This window comes from Acomys minous (genome assembly GCF_964271855.1).
Source record: "Acomys minous genome assembly, chromosome: 8".
NCBI lineage: Eukaryota > Metazoa > Chordata > Mammalia > Rodentia > Muridae > Acomys > Acomys minous.
Window position 1 is genome coordinate 369,661 of NC_140489.1, and position 17,370 is coordinate 387,030.

At 40.4% G+C, this 17,370-nt stretch overlaps 2 protein-coding genes across 2 annotated transcripts in view; both read right to left on the reverse strand.

The window, feature by feature from the left end:
- MACC1 (MET transcriptional regulator MACC1) overlaps window positions 1-17,370 on the reverse strand; it is a 355,671-nt gene that overhangs the window by 236,238 nt on the left and 102,063 nt on the right. The window lies entirely within an intron of this gene.
- Window positions 3,344-16,375, reverse strand: LOC311603372 (phosphatidylinositol-glycan biosynthesis class X protein-like; the record flags this gene model as incomplete). Its single annotated transcript, XM_084792399.1, has 2 exons — window positions 3,344-4,240; window positions 16,265-16,375. 2 exons carry the CDS (start codon window positions 16,373-16,375, stop codon window positions 3,410-3,412), a joined length of 942 nt encoding a protein of 313 aa, XP_084648525.1. The 3' UTR covers window positions 3,344-3,409.

The following is a 17,370-nucleotide window of genomic DNA, read 5'->3' on the forward strand; positions in this document are numbered from 1 at the left end:
TGGGTACTTGTATGGGTCCTGCCATTATCTACTAGCAATGGACTGTAGCTCCTTCCTTCTGCCTTTCAGTGTGGACACAGTACCAATAGCTCTCCAGGGAGCTTCCAGGCCTTTGGCAATGGACCGGGATTGCTGAGGCATGTAGCTTTGTGGACTGAGCAGCTCCCAAGAGTTCTGTCTGTCCAGCATTCAGAAGACCAGTATTGCATTACCGGTCCCTATTATGTAAGCCATTCAGTATCACAGGTGTCCAATCTAATACGCCTAGACATGTTAAAGTACTAAAGGAATAAAAGAGGGAGATGATGGATATTAACTGCTACCTTGGGACCAGTAGCAGCAGAGAGGTACACTGACTCTGTAGTAAAGCTGACTCCAGCCACCGACATGAATACCAAGATACTAGACTAATGTGAGACCTGAGCAGATACTAGAAGAGCAAGTGGTAGCCGTATCAGGCTCCTCCTGTTTATCACATCAAAGTCCTTCATAGCAGTGTTTTAGTGTAACGGTTTCTACATAGTCAGATGTAGGCAGTGTTAATCCTCAAATTAATACTTCCATACAAATGTGTAAAAGGTGTACACATGCCCACTTAATGTCTCCCCTTCAGGTGTAAAAGACATCATAATCAAGTGAAAGAACGTGAACAAGTAACACTTCTGTCTCTATGCACAGACTTTCCCATCTCATTCAATATTTTCAACTCAATCTTTTGTTTGTTCGTTCAAAATAAGTTCTCTGACTTCACCCCTTCTGACTCATCTCCTTCCTCAGTTCTCTCAATGACACCAGGTCTACCCTTCACCTTTGCTATCCATGTCATCTTGGAACTTTTATCGGGGACGTTCCCTCTCCTATGACCACTTTTCTCCCATAGATCTATCTCTGCAAGTAGTGCTGAGACTGCCCCAATAACGCATTTTCAATGAGGTCTATCTACCCAGAATGTACTGTTTAAAATAAGCTTTGCCCACTTTCACTGCAGATTTTTTTTACCCTTTACTTCAATGACACCTATTCCCATGCAATGCATTATTATACAACACATAATTTATACTCTAGTTGTGCTGACTTTGTAGCTCTTTCCATTAGAATTTCGTTCTTCAACACTAAGTGTCTTTATTCTGAAAGACTAGTGTGTCTTTCACATCCCAGAAAACTGTGTGATGCCAAATAGGACTCAATAAACAGAAAAACAAGTAAGTTAAATATATTTGTATCTTAGTATTAGGAGAAATTGCAATTCATGGGCTATAAATAGACCCAAAATCGTAAAAGTGTGTTAGCATCTCTTTCCCATGTCCCTGCATGAAACCCTATGCATGTCCTTAAGATTGAGAGTTACTTACAAGAGCGTGAGCGACCCCACATGTTGGTTTCAATTTGTATTAATTACTTCCCTCAGAGGTAATAGCTGCAAGGCAGAAACTTTATTTTTGCCTAACTTCTCTCATTTTCTCATTTTACTTCTAGCCACCTTCTTCTGACTCACCGGGACTGTAGCCCCATGAGAATGGAGAAAGGGATATCAAGAGCAGAGCCTGACTTGACAGGCGCCGCCATGCAGGCCCAGAGTTTTCTCTGAGGATATACTATGGCTTCTCGGGGCCCCTCAGTCATGGAGCTGAGGAAAAGTGGCATGCCTACATCTGACTATGTAGAAACTGTGTAGGAGAAATTATCACTAAGAGGGTGGGCTCTATATGGATAGAGAACAGATGAAGGAAATGAAGGATAAGTGTCTGGGAAAAGGATGAAGTCCCAAAAGAGACTGGTAAACAACAGCACTGGAGGAGGAAAATCCAGTTCCCGTGGTGTCGTGTAAGATAGTGCAAGAAAGGTTGTTACATGAGAAGGCAAGTGCTTACACTGGGTTGCTGAAAGATTGATGTATACTGCTGGTTAAATGCTGACTAGTGACATGGGGACTAGGCCAAGCATTATAGCAGAGTGGTAGTTGCAGATAGCCTACTCCTGAGAGTTTAGGGAGGAGGAAGTTTTAAAAAGAGATATACAGCACTGTCCTCCAAGCACAGCTATCATCCGGCCAGCCACGACCCCTGCAAGAGACACTTTCTATCAGGCCTGTTGACTTTTGAAATTCTCTCAAAGATGGAGGGTTCAGGGAAGGTCATTGACCCTCATTTTGACTTACTCACTCCCATCTGCACCTCACATAGATGAATATAATTCAGCCCTGATTTCATGAGTGTTCAGAGGAGGTAATACTATTTATGGACTGTGAAAAGTTAACTGAAGTGAAGATATCATCTATGCAGCTATGAGGAAGTCATTATCTATGTTGGGTGATGGTTTCTGGTAGTGTATTATACAATTCTAAAAAACAAACAAATAAACAAAAGACCTCAACAAAATATATGAAAAGAAACAGCAACAATTATCTCCGCCAAAGTTTTCTGTGTCTCACTGACAGCCCACCCATAATGCTGGACCCCAGGACACTGAGGCTGTCTGTCCATACTTCCTCATCTTTCTACGCCCCTTTTCTCTCATGAGCCTTACCTAATTTTCAAATTGTACTAAAGAAACCCTCTGGTTTTTATTTCAAACTATTATTTGAATACTTTCATCTAGTTTCTCTTTTCTATATTTAGGAGCTTTCTATAGACCTCTGATTGAGCCTAGGCCCCAGGAGCCCTTCCAATCATAGGTCCGTTCAGGGTAGCTCGGTGCCATGTAGCTCTCACAAACACACCGTGTCTATCTGTCTTTTGTCATCTGAACTCTCCTAAGTTAAGTATTTTTTATTTCCTATTATCAGGTAACTGGTGATATATTTATTAAATGTTTATATACAATTTCTCTTTTATCTTGGTACCTAGATGCCAGCCTGGTTCAAGACAGGACTTTTGTTACTTTCCATCTCCTCCCAGGAGTCTACAGATAAAATTACAATGCTAGAAACACCTTAGCAGTTGAAGTATCGATTATTATACCTACACATAAAGATTATAACTGAATTTGATATAGAAGCTGGCCTTACATTTACAGAGTGTCAGGTATGTTAATTATATTTGTTGTGAGGACTCTGGGGAGGGGAGAAATATCACAGCCCAGGGAGAGGTGGGAGCTCTGCAAAAGAAGGCTACTGCTGCTCCTCCCTGCTGCTTCTGGTTGCAGTTGGTGCAATTTGATGGGAAGTTGGAGATATCATGAAATGAAGACTGGACTTGCCCCAAGGAATCCAATGACCTTGATCAACAGGAAGTAGTTAAAGAGAACCACATCCTTTCTCTCCTACCTGGTATTAGGGTGGTAGAAGGGGTTGGGAAGGAGAAGGGAGGCAGAGACATAAGAAACCCTAATAAAGTAAAATAGATTTTTTTTAAACAAATGAATAGGTCTCATTTATTAGGCTCATAGAAAGCATGTAACTGTATAAAACTCACAGGGAGAAATGGCCATATTTGAAAACAGCCACAAGGATCAACATAGAGCAGAGGATGGTAATGAGCAGGGTCACGGAGCACACGAGAGGGGTGTGCAGAGTCAGCCCCACCGGCACCTGCAGCGTCAGATTCTTAAGTATTGATTTATAGTGCATGTTTCTCCACCGGCAGATCTCCTCACTCCTCAGGGCACAGGGAGCTGGGACTTCCGACTGAGACCAGCATTTCAAAATTGGGAACTCTTGGTCACAGTACATCAATAAATCTGGGTTGTTGAGCACAATCAGGGTGTCTCCATCTTTCCTGTGTGGCCGGTGATAGCGATAGTGCACAGGCAAGAAGGCTTGGAAGCAGTCGATGCACTGTGCATCTTGCCGGGCATAAATGAGGACTTCAGATTCTTTGGACAAATAGTTGGGGGCTTCTATATTAAAACTTTCTGATACCATCACTGCCTCTGTTATGTTTCTCTCTCGTAATGAAGCCAACTCATATGGATCCACAAAAAGTCCTGTTGGAATGTAATGTCTAATTAAGAGCCGGCAGGTCTGTAAGTACTCAATGCTTTCTCCAAATTTCACTTTTATTAAAAGGTCTCTGTGGAAACCATCTTTCAAAAATTCTTGCCTCAAAATAATTTCAGAACATATGGCCCTTATACCACCACCGAAGGGGGCGTCGCTGAAGTTCGAGGCGAGCGCGCCTACCAACCAAGCTGCCCAGAGGAGCAGCCAGGCCACGGCACCGGCAGCCAGGACGCCGGAGCGAGGACGCCCGGGAGGGGCGTGCGGAACGGAAGAACTCTGAGCACGATGCGGGGCGCGCTCCTACCCGCCCGGGGGACCAAGCGCCCCATGCGCAAGCGCCCTAGGATCCACGGTGCCCTAGCACTGGGAAAAGAGCGTAAAATAGATTTTAAAAGGTACCTATGATAAAGTAAATAAATAAATAAAACAAAACAAACAAACAAACAACCAGCAAACCCAGTATCTAAAAATTTCAAATGCTAAGGGGCGGGGTCCTTGGCTGTCCTTCCCAGCTATTTCTGTGCCTGTGGGAACATTAAGACCCCAAGTACTCTCTGAGTTGCTTGACTTTTTTCTTAAATTTTCATTTACTTCTTTTCAGATAACACCCTTGCAATTCAGGCTAAGTTTAAGATAAGTAGAAGTCTTTCGTTCTTCATCATGACCTCTTCCACACCACTTACTGGCTTGATCACCTTGTATCATTTCCATTTTCCCAGAATTCTGAAAAAGGCCCATATTTTCCACTCCTCGCCTGCCTATGCATTGTAGCAGCCACTTGGCAGGAAACAGACAGACTAAAACATAAAGTCAAGAAAACAACATCTGTCAAGTCAGGATCCCAAGAACAAGCTCTGTTCTATATGTCTAAAAATTTTAGGAAATTTATTGTGGTTCTCAGTTGACGGAGGGGAAGGCTGAGCAGTGCCTTCTATTCCTTCCATGTGATATCCACAATTAGTAGATGATTTCAAGCGGGATCTTGGCGTGTCAGAAATCCCAGCACCTAGGGAGGCAGAGGCAGAGGATCTCAGTGAGTTTGAGGCCAGCCTAGTCTCCAAAGTGAGTCTGGGATATCCAAGGCTACACCGAGAAACCTTGTCTCAAAAAAAAAAATTTTTAGCATTGATGTGAATTTTTTGTCATAGCACAGAGAAGACAAATTTCAGACATATCCATCTTCTTCCAGATAGGAATGCAGGATGTGTCTGGTAATTGCCAGTGAAGAGCTTCTGTTCAAGTTTAACTGCTCACAGAGGCCAAATGGTATAAACTGTCCACTAAAGCCTTTCTAGCATGGCGTAGGGAAACATCCAGGAAAAGAGCTAACCTAGAAGGTATGCAAACCCAGAAGGTAGGCAAACATCAGCACCAAAGAACTTAACTGTGGGTAGAGGACAGAGCATTTGCTAGGCAAATATGAGCCCACAAGTTTACCTACTCAGAACTGAGGCCAAAAACAGCTCAACTGGTAAAGCACTTGTGGCACAAATTCAGTAATCTACACAAATATAGGAGATAATTCTTGACCTCCAAAATTGCCCTTTGGCTACCACATGTGTGCCATGATTTGCTCACACGCATATAATACACATGAATAACAACAACAATAGCAACAATAATAAAGATAAAATTTTAAAAAAGAATTCCCAGAACCCATGTAAAAGTCCAGACCAGGCATGGCCGCGAGGACTGGTGTCTGCAGGTAGCGCCTGTGCTTGGCTGGGAGTGGGAGGTGGCTATAAAGGCACTGGAGCTAAGCTCACAGGCAGGCGAATGCCTGGGGACCTCCTGACTGCCAGCCTAGTTCTAGTTGCAGTGAGCAAGCCTGTCTCAGGGGAGTAGTGAGTAGGACTCTTGCGTTCTCCCCTGGCTTCCTTGTATGCATAGCTGCACACACACACACACACACACACACACACACACACACACACACACACACACACGGGAGACCAGCTTGATATGTAGCATAAACGTAGTAAGAGAAGAGAGGTGTGGCATTCATGTGACAAGCAAAACTATGAATGAGAGAACATAGGTGGTTGGTTGTCACTATTTTTCCATTCATTTGTTCTTGAATATAAGCTATTTTTTGTCTATAATGTCCAGGCAAACTTACCATGACATATCAGTAACTATTTGAAAGCACCCTCTCATGCTAAAAATATGTAAAGTAACAGCAAGAATTGGAAAGTAAGAAAAGGAGAGTTCAATTCCTGTATTCAGTTCCTAATCCTCACCCCAGGGACCGTATCCACTGAACCATCCAAAGACACTGTGAGTTATCAGTGGTGGGCCATCTTCTCCTGTGCCTTTGGCTAAAACTGTTCATCCTCTAGAGGACCTAGTTTCGATATCACTATACTTATAAAGTCATCCTCCGGCCTTTCATTAATCAGAGCTGCTTTTTGCTCCACTCTTTCCTTAAGCATAGTTATTTTTCTTAAGTCATCATTAGATGTGCAGGCCCATTGAGGGCAAGGACCAGTGATTCTCCACGACTGACTCTCAAATACCTGTAAGGGATCCTGGCACACACTACGCACCTTGCTGAGTGTTGTAAAGAAGCTTCCTCCCAAAGAAAACATTTTTTTCTTACAGAGAAGTTCATTAAGACTAGATGTTCTAAAGGGAGGTGAATCTCGTTAAGCTCAGGATGTAAACAATCCAAAAGCTTCAGAATGTACCCAAAACTGACCACATTCACCATACTCTGCCCCCGTGTGTATTTAAGCAGAAAAGACTGAGACCAGATGACTTGTCTGCAAAAGTTAGACCAGCCAAATTGCCTGAAAGAAACAGAAACCAGTCAAGCTGTCTGAAAGAGGCTCAAACCAACTGAGCAACCTAGAGAGGACACCCCCACCCATATCGTTAAACTGCCTACAGGTTGGGCAGTAAGCTCTGTGTCATCCCTGATAGGTTATGCTTTTGGCGATAATGCTGTTTTTGACCTATTTTTGTTCCCATCAATAACCATAAACATCACCCATATTCCTGTATATAATCTCAACAAAATGGATTGGTTCACCAGGTTGGACTTTGATGGTGCTCTTACTGTGGTTTGTTGTTGGTTCCCTATCCAGGGAAAAAAAACCCATTATTTTGTACTTATTACCCAGGAAGGAATGAAGTCCAGGTCTGCCACCTCCTCACAAAATAACCTTCCTTAGCTTAAGTTTTATCTTTTGCTAGAACAAGGAAAAATAATATAGACAATTTTCACTTGGTTTTAATTGTTTCTAGGCTGAAGCTAAGAGAGGAAGCGCTTCTGAAATTCAACCAAGACTAAGTACAGACTTGTCACAGGTATCCATTCTAATTTCATAGGGAACTAAAGTTTCTCCGTATGAGAAATGTATCCAAGATAGAAAGACTAACTGGAAAAAAGGCAACATCTGCCACACATATATGTATTGACCATCTTCGGTATGATAAATACTAGTTTAGGAAACTGAAACTAACATCAGCTAAAAACAGTCACCTTCCGGCTTCTAAGGAACTTGTGAGGCAATGTAAAGAGAAGGGTGATGCTTGGGTAGCAATAAGAGCATGAGTCATCAGCATTAAGCTTCACAGATCATTAGCAAAGGTTGGAGGAAATTAATGGGATCTACAATAGCACCGTCTGGAAAGCAGGGACCTACCAAACATGCCTCCTGCTTTTGAGTATTTTAGTTCTGGAGTGAATGATCCTCAAACTTCATGACTTGAGTTATCGTAGGGCGACCTCTCACTGCTACTTCTCACCATTTATCCACGATGATCTTTATACACTTGCTCTAGCCATGGGATTAGCTTGTCTTCATCACCACAGGAACACTTCATAAATCTACATATTATAAATCTACATATTATAAATCTACATATTATAGACACAAGCAGGCCTAGCAGATGGGGTACATTCTGCTAAAAGCATCTCTAGAACTTGCAAATTTCCATAGTGAATATTTGGTAAGCGATGTGTTGGGGGTTCAAAGAATAACTGCCTGGGGTATGCTTAAGGAAATAAAAAAAGAACTTTAACTTACTGTTAATCTTCCCCTTCTTAGTTCCTGTTCCAATAATTAGTCAAGCAAAAGGCAAACATAATTCCATGGTGATAGAACCAAACAAAAAATTAATGCTGCTGGAAATTGGAAAACTGACATCTCAGAGAAGTCATAGTGTTGGTTGAAAATACAGTGTTTAGGCTAAGCCTTACAGGAAGGAAGGCCAGAGGTTAGCTGGGTGAGGAGGGATTGCTATAGGTGGAGGAAATAAAATAGTATGTGGACTGTTTTGTGAAAGCCAGGCCTGTCTGAATAAGTGAAAGAAATCAGTTGAGGGGACTGTGAAGAGCAAGATAGGTGAGAGTGGGTGGTGTCCAGAGAAATCCTGGCCAGTGCAAGAAACATTAGGGATCCTTATGTTTGGGCAAATGGATAGACTGAATTCATATTAATGAACTGCAGAGAATGGCCTACACCTGGAACAGACAGAATAGAAATAAGTAAAGGAGAAAACTATGCAGACATCTTAGAAGATAGAAAACGATTATACAAAAGTGAAGATTTCAAAGGAGAGTAGTCTGATGACATATGATTGGAGGGTAAATTTACCAGAGTTGGAAATGAATGTGGTGTAAGCCTACCAAGTTGCCTCTAGGTACCGCTGACTCTGCGCCTTGCCTGTTGGGAAGACACCAGTCTCTACCACACGAAAGAACAGAAGCTGAATGGTTTGGGTTGTCAAGACTAGAATCACAGAGGGGCATGAGTCCAGACTCACCTGAGGGAGTAACTAGAGTAAATGAACTAAAATGGGAAGACACGCTTTATATTAAGCTGGATTCCTGGGCTGAACAAAGATAAGAGAGTGAGCCCAGCATCAGCATCTTTTGCTCTTTGTGTCCTGAGCAGCTGCCCCAAGCTCCTGTCACCATGACTTCTCTAGATGACCTGCTATATGCACGAACGTTGAGGGAAAATAAACTCTTCCTTGAGTTGCTTTTGTCAGTTACTGTCCAAACAGGAGGAGAGTAATCTGCTCATCAGGCTTGGGTCACAGAGAAAATTCTAAAAATAGTAAGAATAACAGTAATAGTAAGTACAAGTAAGATAACGTGAACACGTGTGTGTGTGTCTGTGTGTGTGTTGAAAGGTCTTTCAGGTGCATAAAACACAACAGTGGTGCAAACAACAATAGCAAGAAATTACACTACCAAGAAGAGCTCGGAGAAGGACTCTCTCCCTCCCTCCATTCCTCCCTCCCTCCCTCCCTCCCTCCCTCCTTCCCTTTTCCCTTTTAGTCTTTCCCCTTTCTGTTCTAGAAGGCTTTGCTTTTAAGGGTGTGAGGTCTGGCAGCACTCTCTTTGCTTTAAGTTGTGCTAAGATATATGTGTGAAATTTTTTTCCTCCTATTTTAATATACAGGTATTTTCTTGGAAACGGCAGAAATGAAGTCCTTAACAGCTGATCCTGGAAACCAGTGGAGATATGAGTGGAAAAAGGGTATGCCACAATTATGAGTGTAAGTACCTAAGAAAATGTTGTATGCATTCATTCCCTCATTCTAAGACACATTACTCTTCAGTTTTAGCATTAAAAAAATTGGGAGGCCGGTTACAACTATATGTACTTTCAGTATAGAAAATATTTATATGCATAAATTTCTTCTATGTTACTGCTATATCTATAATGCTTAAAGGTATATTTTAGTGGGAAAACAAACTATCCTAACTCTTAGTTATTTTTATGTCACTGTGACCAAATACCTGACAAACATGACAATGCAAGAAGAATTTATTTTGCCTTATTGATACAGTGTTCAGCCAATGGTCACTTGCTCTCATATGCTTGGAAAGAGTATTATCACTATAGGAACGTGGGGTGGGGGAGGTGAGCTCCTGCGCTGATTGGTGGACATATAGAGCAAAAATAGGGAAATAGAGTGAGTTATCGCTCCAAGGACAGGTAGCCAGTGACCTATTTCTTCCAATTAGATGTCTCTTGCTTCTACTACCTTGCAATATTGATATCACATTTGAATCCATTAAAGGAGTAATTCATTGATTAAGTCAGAGCCCTTGTGACCTAATTGTGTTTAGGAATGCCCTCACAGACACATTCACTTTTGGTAATCAAAATTAACCATTATACCAACTTACACAGATAACTATTTCCCAAAATAATTTTGACAAAAAAAAGTAAAGCAGAATAATAGATAATTATTTTGTAAATTATTTATCATTTTGAAGGGTTTTTTTGGTTATTCACTTAATACACTTTTATCAAGTACTTGTTATGGTTAAAGTATGGAATACCCCAGTGGTTATACTTAGTTCCCGGCTGGTGCTGTTTTGAGGAGGTTGCAGAACTTTGGCAGGTGTGACCTACACAGGCAAAATCTGTATCAGAATGTATGCCTATGAGGGTGGAACCTGTTGGCCTTTCTCATTTTCTGTTTCCTGTCCACAGTGAGGTGGGAAACTTCTCCACCACAGTGATTCATAATTGGAAACACATTAAATGGTACCAAGGACCATAGACTGAAATTTCTGAAATTGTGAACTAGAGCAAAGTTTTCTTCCTTTGGGATATATTTCCAGGCATTTTTTCACAGGAACACAGAGTAAACTAACATTAAAAGTCAGCACCAGAAAAACAGGGTTGGTGTGACTGTGTGTGTCATAGGTTTGGAACTGGTTTTCAGAAGAAATTTGAATAGGTTTTCTGAAGAGGAATAGAGAAAATCTAGAATGCTTTTAGATCATTCTGTGTGATGTGATAATCAAAATGTCTATAGGAATGTATACATTAAAGACTATGTTTAATTGATATTGTATATGGAAAGAAGAACTCTGTCTTGAAGTCACACAAAACATATTCTAGCAAATAATTTGCCTATATTTTGCTTGTTCCCTGAAACTGTAGGAGGCTGGGTTTTAACGTGAGGGACTTATATTCACAGCAGAGGAACTTTTAAGGGAATCTAGGTTTTGTGTGGTGGCACAGCTTCTGCTGGCCACATTTAGGCAAATTATAGGGAGTTTCAAAAGCAGTGGTAGATTAGAATAGATTGATAAACCTGTGGTATGACCAGAAAAATCTGTGTAAAGTTAGGGCTAAAGAAAACATGGCTTCTCAAGAGCCATCTACTTTGCATTAAGACAATAGCAAAGATGCCTTGGTATCATTCATTAATTATTCAAGCCCCAGCCAAGGTAGCCTCATAGGTGTGAAAGAGTAAAGCCATTTAAAGACTTACTCTTAAGAAAAGAGTGTTCCAGGGTACCCTACTCCTGCTGGTCCACCTACTGAATTATTTCCTCAGCATCCTTTCCTCCCATGTATTCAACCATTTAGGCACTGAAAAGATAATGTGCCTATAGTTCATGTGGATCCAACTATTGCTTCATCTGCTAGCAGACCATAACACTGTCTACATGGTACTAGTTTTTCAAGTATATAGACTTTGATAATTATGGGATCACGAAGGTTCCCCATATCTCAAGGGAATGAATAGCAGAACAGGCAGTATGTGGTAGGGTTGGAGGCCCTACCGACAGTCTCTGTTGGTTAGATGGCAGGCTTTCTTCTGTTTTCTAGATCCATAAATGAAAATAAAATAAAATAAAAAAGAGTCAGAGACAGCCCCTACTTCTGTTGTTAGGGTATTCATATGTAGCTTCACATCTGCTACATTTGTGTAGGGGGGTTAACTCACGCATGCTCTTTGGTTGGTGGCTCAATCTCTGCGAGCCTCTATGGGTCCAGGTTAGATTACTCAGATGACCCTCAACTGAAGAATGGATAAAGAACTTGTGGTACATTTACACAATAGAATACTACTCAGCTGTTAAAAACAAGAAAATCATGGAATTTGCAGGCAAATGGATGGAACTAGAAAAGATCATGCTGAGCAAGGTAACCAAGACCCAGAAAGATAGATTTGGCATGTACTCACTTATAAATGGATGTTAGGTATATAGTACAGGAAAACCATACTACAATCCACAGACCCACACAAGTCAAGGATAGTCCCAGGTAAGATGCTGGAATCTCACTCAGAACATGAAATACAATAGATATCCAAAGTAAATAGAGGGAAAGAACTGAGTGGAAGAGGAGGCTGGGAAGGTAACAGGGGTAGGGATCGGGCAGGCAAAGACAGAGGAGAGGGTGAAGGAAAAAACTGAGAGAGAGAATAGAAATTTGTGGAGAGGCATCTCTGGGACAGGGGAGACTGTAGTGGATGCGAACATGTTTTTGTCTTGTTCCCAAGTGTGGCATGTGAAACAGACTTGTGTGCGGGTGTGTGGTGATTTCTGCTGGAAACAGACTTGTGATAGAGCAGTGATGTTTGCCCACTAGAAAAGGAGCTGCCTCTTACTGGGGCGTGGCCTTTGCCAAGTGACAAACATCCTGGTGAGGAAGGTGAGAGGATCTATGCCCTGGCTCCTTACATGTGCCACTTTGTGGCATACTGGAGCGCTGTACTTGCTTCAGCATTTTGTCTTTGCAGATGGTTCATACTTCATAATGGAAAAAGGGAGGGAATATTTGTCTGCTTCATTTTCAATTTAGCTTCTTATATATCTTGAGGACACATAACATTCCCAAATAACTCAGGATGAAGAATCAGTATTATTGGCCATTTTTCCTCACAGCTGCTCATTTTCTTTTTAAAATCCTAGTTTTATTCAATTGTGTCATCCTTCCAGTGGAGCGGAACTTACCTGCTTCACTTGCCTTGTCTGAAATATTTGTGTAAATGCAAAATTGCCTCTTGAGGTAATATTTACTCTATTTTGAATGGTGGTAATCTTCTCTCTCATAATAATAACTCATTATTTCCCAAGCCATTCAGACTGTTGAGCCATTCAGACTGTTGAGCCTTTATGAAGACCAAACACAGGTATCAACTTCTGAAACCAAATAGTAACAATTGAATGTCTATCCATGTACAAATACAGTCTTGTGGTAACTAAAGTTTATAATAAATTTTTATTTTATATGCATATGTGTATCTGCTTGTCTGTCTGTGTACCGTGTATGTGCAGGTGACCCAAGACTCCAGAAGAGGTCATCAAATCCTTTGGGGGCACTAACAGGTGGTTGTGGTCCCCATGTGGTGCTGGGAACTGAACCTAGTTCTTCTATAAGAGTTCTTAATCAATGAGCCATTTCCATACCACCTTACATAACATTTTCATCAATGATGGGTCACATACAGGAGGGTAAATCTCACAAGATCATAGTCATGAGCCATCTTAGTCTGTATGAATATACCATAAAGAAGTCACCTAGCCACATATCTCTCAGACTCTATATGGTTTTTATATAATCTTACTAAATAATAACAATTTAAGCTTATAAGTTTGAGAGTTTGACTTAGTTTATTTTTTAAATGTCTGAATAAAATTGTTTCCCTATATAGACAAAATGCTAATTCTCTTCTAGTTTTCTTTTGAATTATCTTTTCACTCAAGTTCTCTCTTTGAAAAATAAGAGTTACTATTTCCAACTTGGGTCTTCAAAGACACATACAAAATAGGGTGTCCATATTTTAATACCCAATTTAGTTAATTCTTTACTAAATGAAGAAATATATATATTAAGAAATCTTAGTCAGTGAAAAAGAAAAGACATATTCAAAAATTAATGAGCATTTTCTCAGAGTTTAGGAAATGAGAACTGTTCTTTATCTGGATTAAATGGCATCTTATCTGTGAATCCAGCCTCTTCTCTTCTGCATTAACCTTCATGTATCCTTCGTGTTTCTTTGTTTATCCAGTGATCATAGCTGTTTTAAGATTTGATGAGTGCGGTTGGCTTCCTATCTAAATAGTGGATTATCAGAAGGAAACAAAGTTAACCACTTCTATCCCAAGAACATGGTGAAGGATCAATAGATACAAATTGGCGTGAACTAGAAAGTTGAAGTAACTACATATTCCAAAAGACAATCTGAATAACTGCTATTGATTTGTTCCAAGGTCACAGACAATGATGATTTAGAATGAAGCCAACTCAGCTTTTCTGATTTCCTCTTGGCAAGTTGCTTCTGTATACACCATTTGGGCATCTCCTGAAAATATAGTCCTAAGGGAATCTCATCAGTCTTAGTCTGCAGAGCACAGTCTTTCGTGTTGCATTTTATAATATTGAATGCACCACTCTCTTAGACAAGAGGACGTTTTCTGTGATAGTTGCTCTCAGATGGATCCCACAGACAGTCATTCACTTTAACTTTGAGTAATTTTCTTTAGGATCTCAGACACATCCTAATTACTCATGCACCTTTCAGAAAAGCTGTATTATTTATTTATCTATGTATTTTCAGGGCATTTTTTTTATTAGTACAGAATATAGAATACTCTAAGCTTATTAAAATAAAACAAGCTAATCCTGTTGGAAAAGAATAGGTCAATAGTACACGATTAAGAAAGTTTTATTATTGGTTGAAAATGAGCAGGCTAATGAAAAAAATACAGTTAAAGGGCAAAAATAGGCATTTTTATATCAGATTACTGACACCAACCCCACAAACTCTACCTCTAGGACATTGATCCATGCTACTGTTACTACAGAGTGATCAAACTTACATAGCATCTGAAACTTAATGGTGCCTCATCAATCTCTGAAGTCATCTAAGGAAACCCATGCATACATGGCACTGGTTAGTCCTAGGTGACTGAACTGGGCCCTGTCATCCTGGCAGAAGTACAGTTGTTTAGCTGCCTTTCTGAAGACAGCTGATGCCACCCTACCTCAGCCTGCTCATATAGCTGCCAAAGGGGCAGTTGACTTAGGAGTGAATGCCCACCATGTTGGGCCACTTCAGTTCTACATACTCTCACCGTCCTATTTATTCAGGGACTGAGCTCCAAAGGCCCAATTACTTTCGAGCATCCAATATACAAGAAACATGATGATTTCTAATGTGCATGAAGTATCTGTGTACAGCCTTGTAATTCCATCTGCGTAAGTTGCCTTTCACTTCTTGAGAGCTTCAATTTTCTGTCACTAAAGTTAAAAGTATAGAATTATGTATTTTCCTCACTTTTTAAAAAATACATACTTGAGAGATTAAAACAAACATCTTATACTTTGTCTTTCCTACACTTTATTTATCAAGATTTATCAGTGCTAGAAAACAGATACAGAGCTGCCACCGAGGGTACTGGAATTATAGCATCACCATCAGGACCAGGTTATGCAGTATTAAAAATAAGTAGCCCGCTCCATCCCAGAGCAGGCTACTTAGCACACTTGGGTGGACTCTGACAGTCCCAGTGGGGCAATGACTCAACTCTTAAGGATGAATTCTCACATAGTTTTATATGAACCTTCTTGTATGAGAGACAATGCCCCTGATAACTTTTGTACAATTTTAATATTTTACAGGAAAATTATAGTGATTTCAATTTTCATTGCATACTACATTCTTAGCATAGGAGTTATCCTTTATAAAATATTTTACATATAGCATTGTTCAAAATGTTGTATCCTTGTATCTTAATGTTAGGTGAAAAAATAGTTTCAGTTACTAACCGGTAGGGTTAGCTAGAGATTAATGAATTCTTTGACTTTTTCATTTTTCTCATGAAGGGTAAATAGATGTGAACATTCCTAAGAGAAACAAAGGCTATAACTTTTATCTTCTTTTTTTTTAAAAAAGCATACTAAATATATAGGATGTATTGTTCATCCAAAGACTCATTTGCAAAAATGTCACTAAGCAAATATGAATATTTGGTGCAAATGGCTCTAAAGTCAATTTAGGAAAATGCATAAATCTTATAGATTAGTAAATGCCCCACTATATTTCCTCTCTGAATATTAACTTGCAGTGCATTTGTTGAGCATATGTCTTTCATACCTTTACCACATATGTATGATGTGATCTTTAGTAATATATTTTAATTTTGAGTGCCTAAAAAGATTCCAGAGAGGTCGCCATATGAACCGATGTTCACCTGGCTTTCTTATCCAATGTTATGCTTCTGTTGTCATTTTCAGTCATGAATTGCTGCCTTCTGGTACATTATTAGTTACGTTTAGGTTGTTAAGGCCTGTGACAAGTACGAGTATAAGATACAGCAACAAAGAAAAAATACACAAGTAATAGACTTTTTAGGTCAGTCTTGTGTATCTTAAGACACCTGTTTCATCTTCTTTAGTTCAGGTGACATATTTCTTATATAAAGATGAAATATGGACAAAATGAAATAAGTAGATCTACAAACAATGTCATATATTAGAAACTGGGTACTGGTCTATAAAATATTGAGAATATGGGACAAGAGAACAAGGCAAAGAGTTTTGCTCACGTCCTTACCAAAGCAAAGAACCCAAGCATCCTCAGACCCATCCTGCTCGGCCAGGGTCGCTGCCCATCCGCGGCTCCATGTTCATGCTTACAAACCCTCATGTATGGGTCATTGCTCATTCCTGCTGGAGTTCTGGCAGAAGAGGTGCCAGTCTTTCCCTTGGAATGTTGCAGCCTACAGATTTTCCTCATAAGTCGCCATCTTCCTCAGAAGCCCTCTTGTGAAGTACCCACCTTTAAGACAAATGACTCCGCACTTGTGGTTTGCTGAACTATTCATGCCTTTAGCCTGAGAAACTAGCTCCTAAGGCATGCTATTCCTCTTGACACAAAGTTCTCATTTCTCATATCTACTTTTGTGACTAGAGTAAAAGCAATCATAAGTAATTTTAATTGCTCTTTGGCTTCTCCTGGGATGTTTCTTCGGGTCTCTACTGCCATTTCATATAAAAATGTCTGCTGAAAGATTACTATCAAAGTCTAAGGTACACCAGAAAGGATCCTGACCCCTAACTAAATTCCAGATGCTTGTACAGCATCTCCAGGATGAAGAGCACTTCAAAGAAGTGATTTGCATGTATGTGTCACTTGTTATCTTGGCTCTTTTGATGTCCCTGAGAACGAAAGGTTGAACGTATTCCTACAACCTCACTAGCCACATCCCTTGAAGAATTCTGAGGCAAAAACCTAAAGAGAAGCTAGAGTTACACATCCTAAACACTTTGAGAGACATAAGCTCTACAGAAATAGACTCCTCTCCAGGGAAATGATCACCGTCTAATGCGATCCAACTGGCTACGGACACTTTTGTGAAGTATTGAAATTAGAGTCAACTAGAGATTCCTTCTACCCTGAGAAAGGACTGGGATTCGGGTGCATGATGTGAGATTCACAAAGAATCAATAAAAATTAAAAAGAGCACACACACACACACACACACACACACACACACACACACACACACAAGAAAGCAGGCTGTAGAAAGCAGGCTGAGCATCACCACCCATGTCTGCCACGCTCAGCCTTCTGACTTCATGGAATCAATGTGAGCAGCTGCCTGTTTGAGCTCCTGCCACTGTTCTGTCCTCACACTGATGAACTACACCCTGGGACTG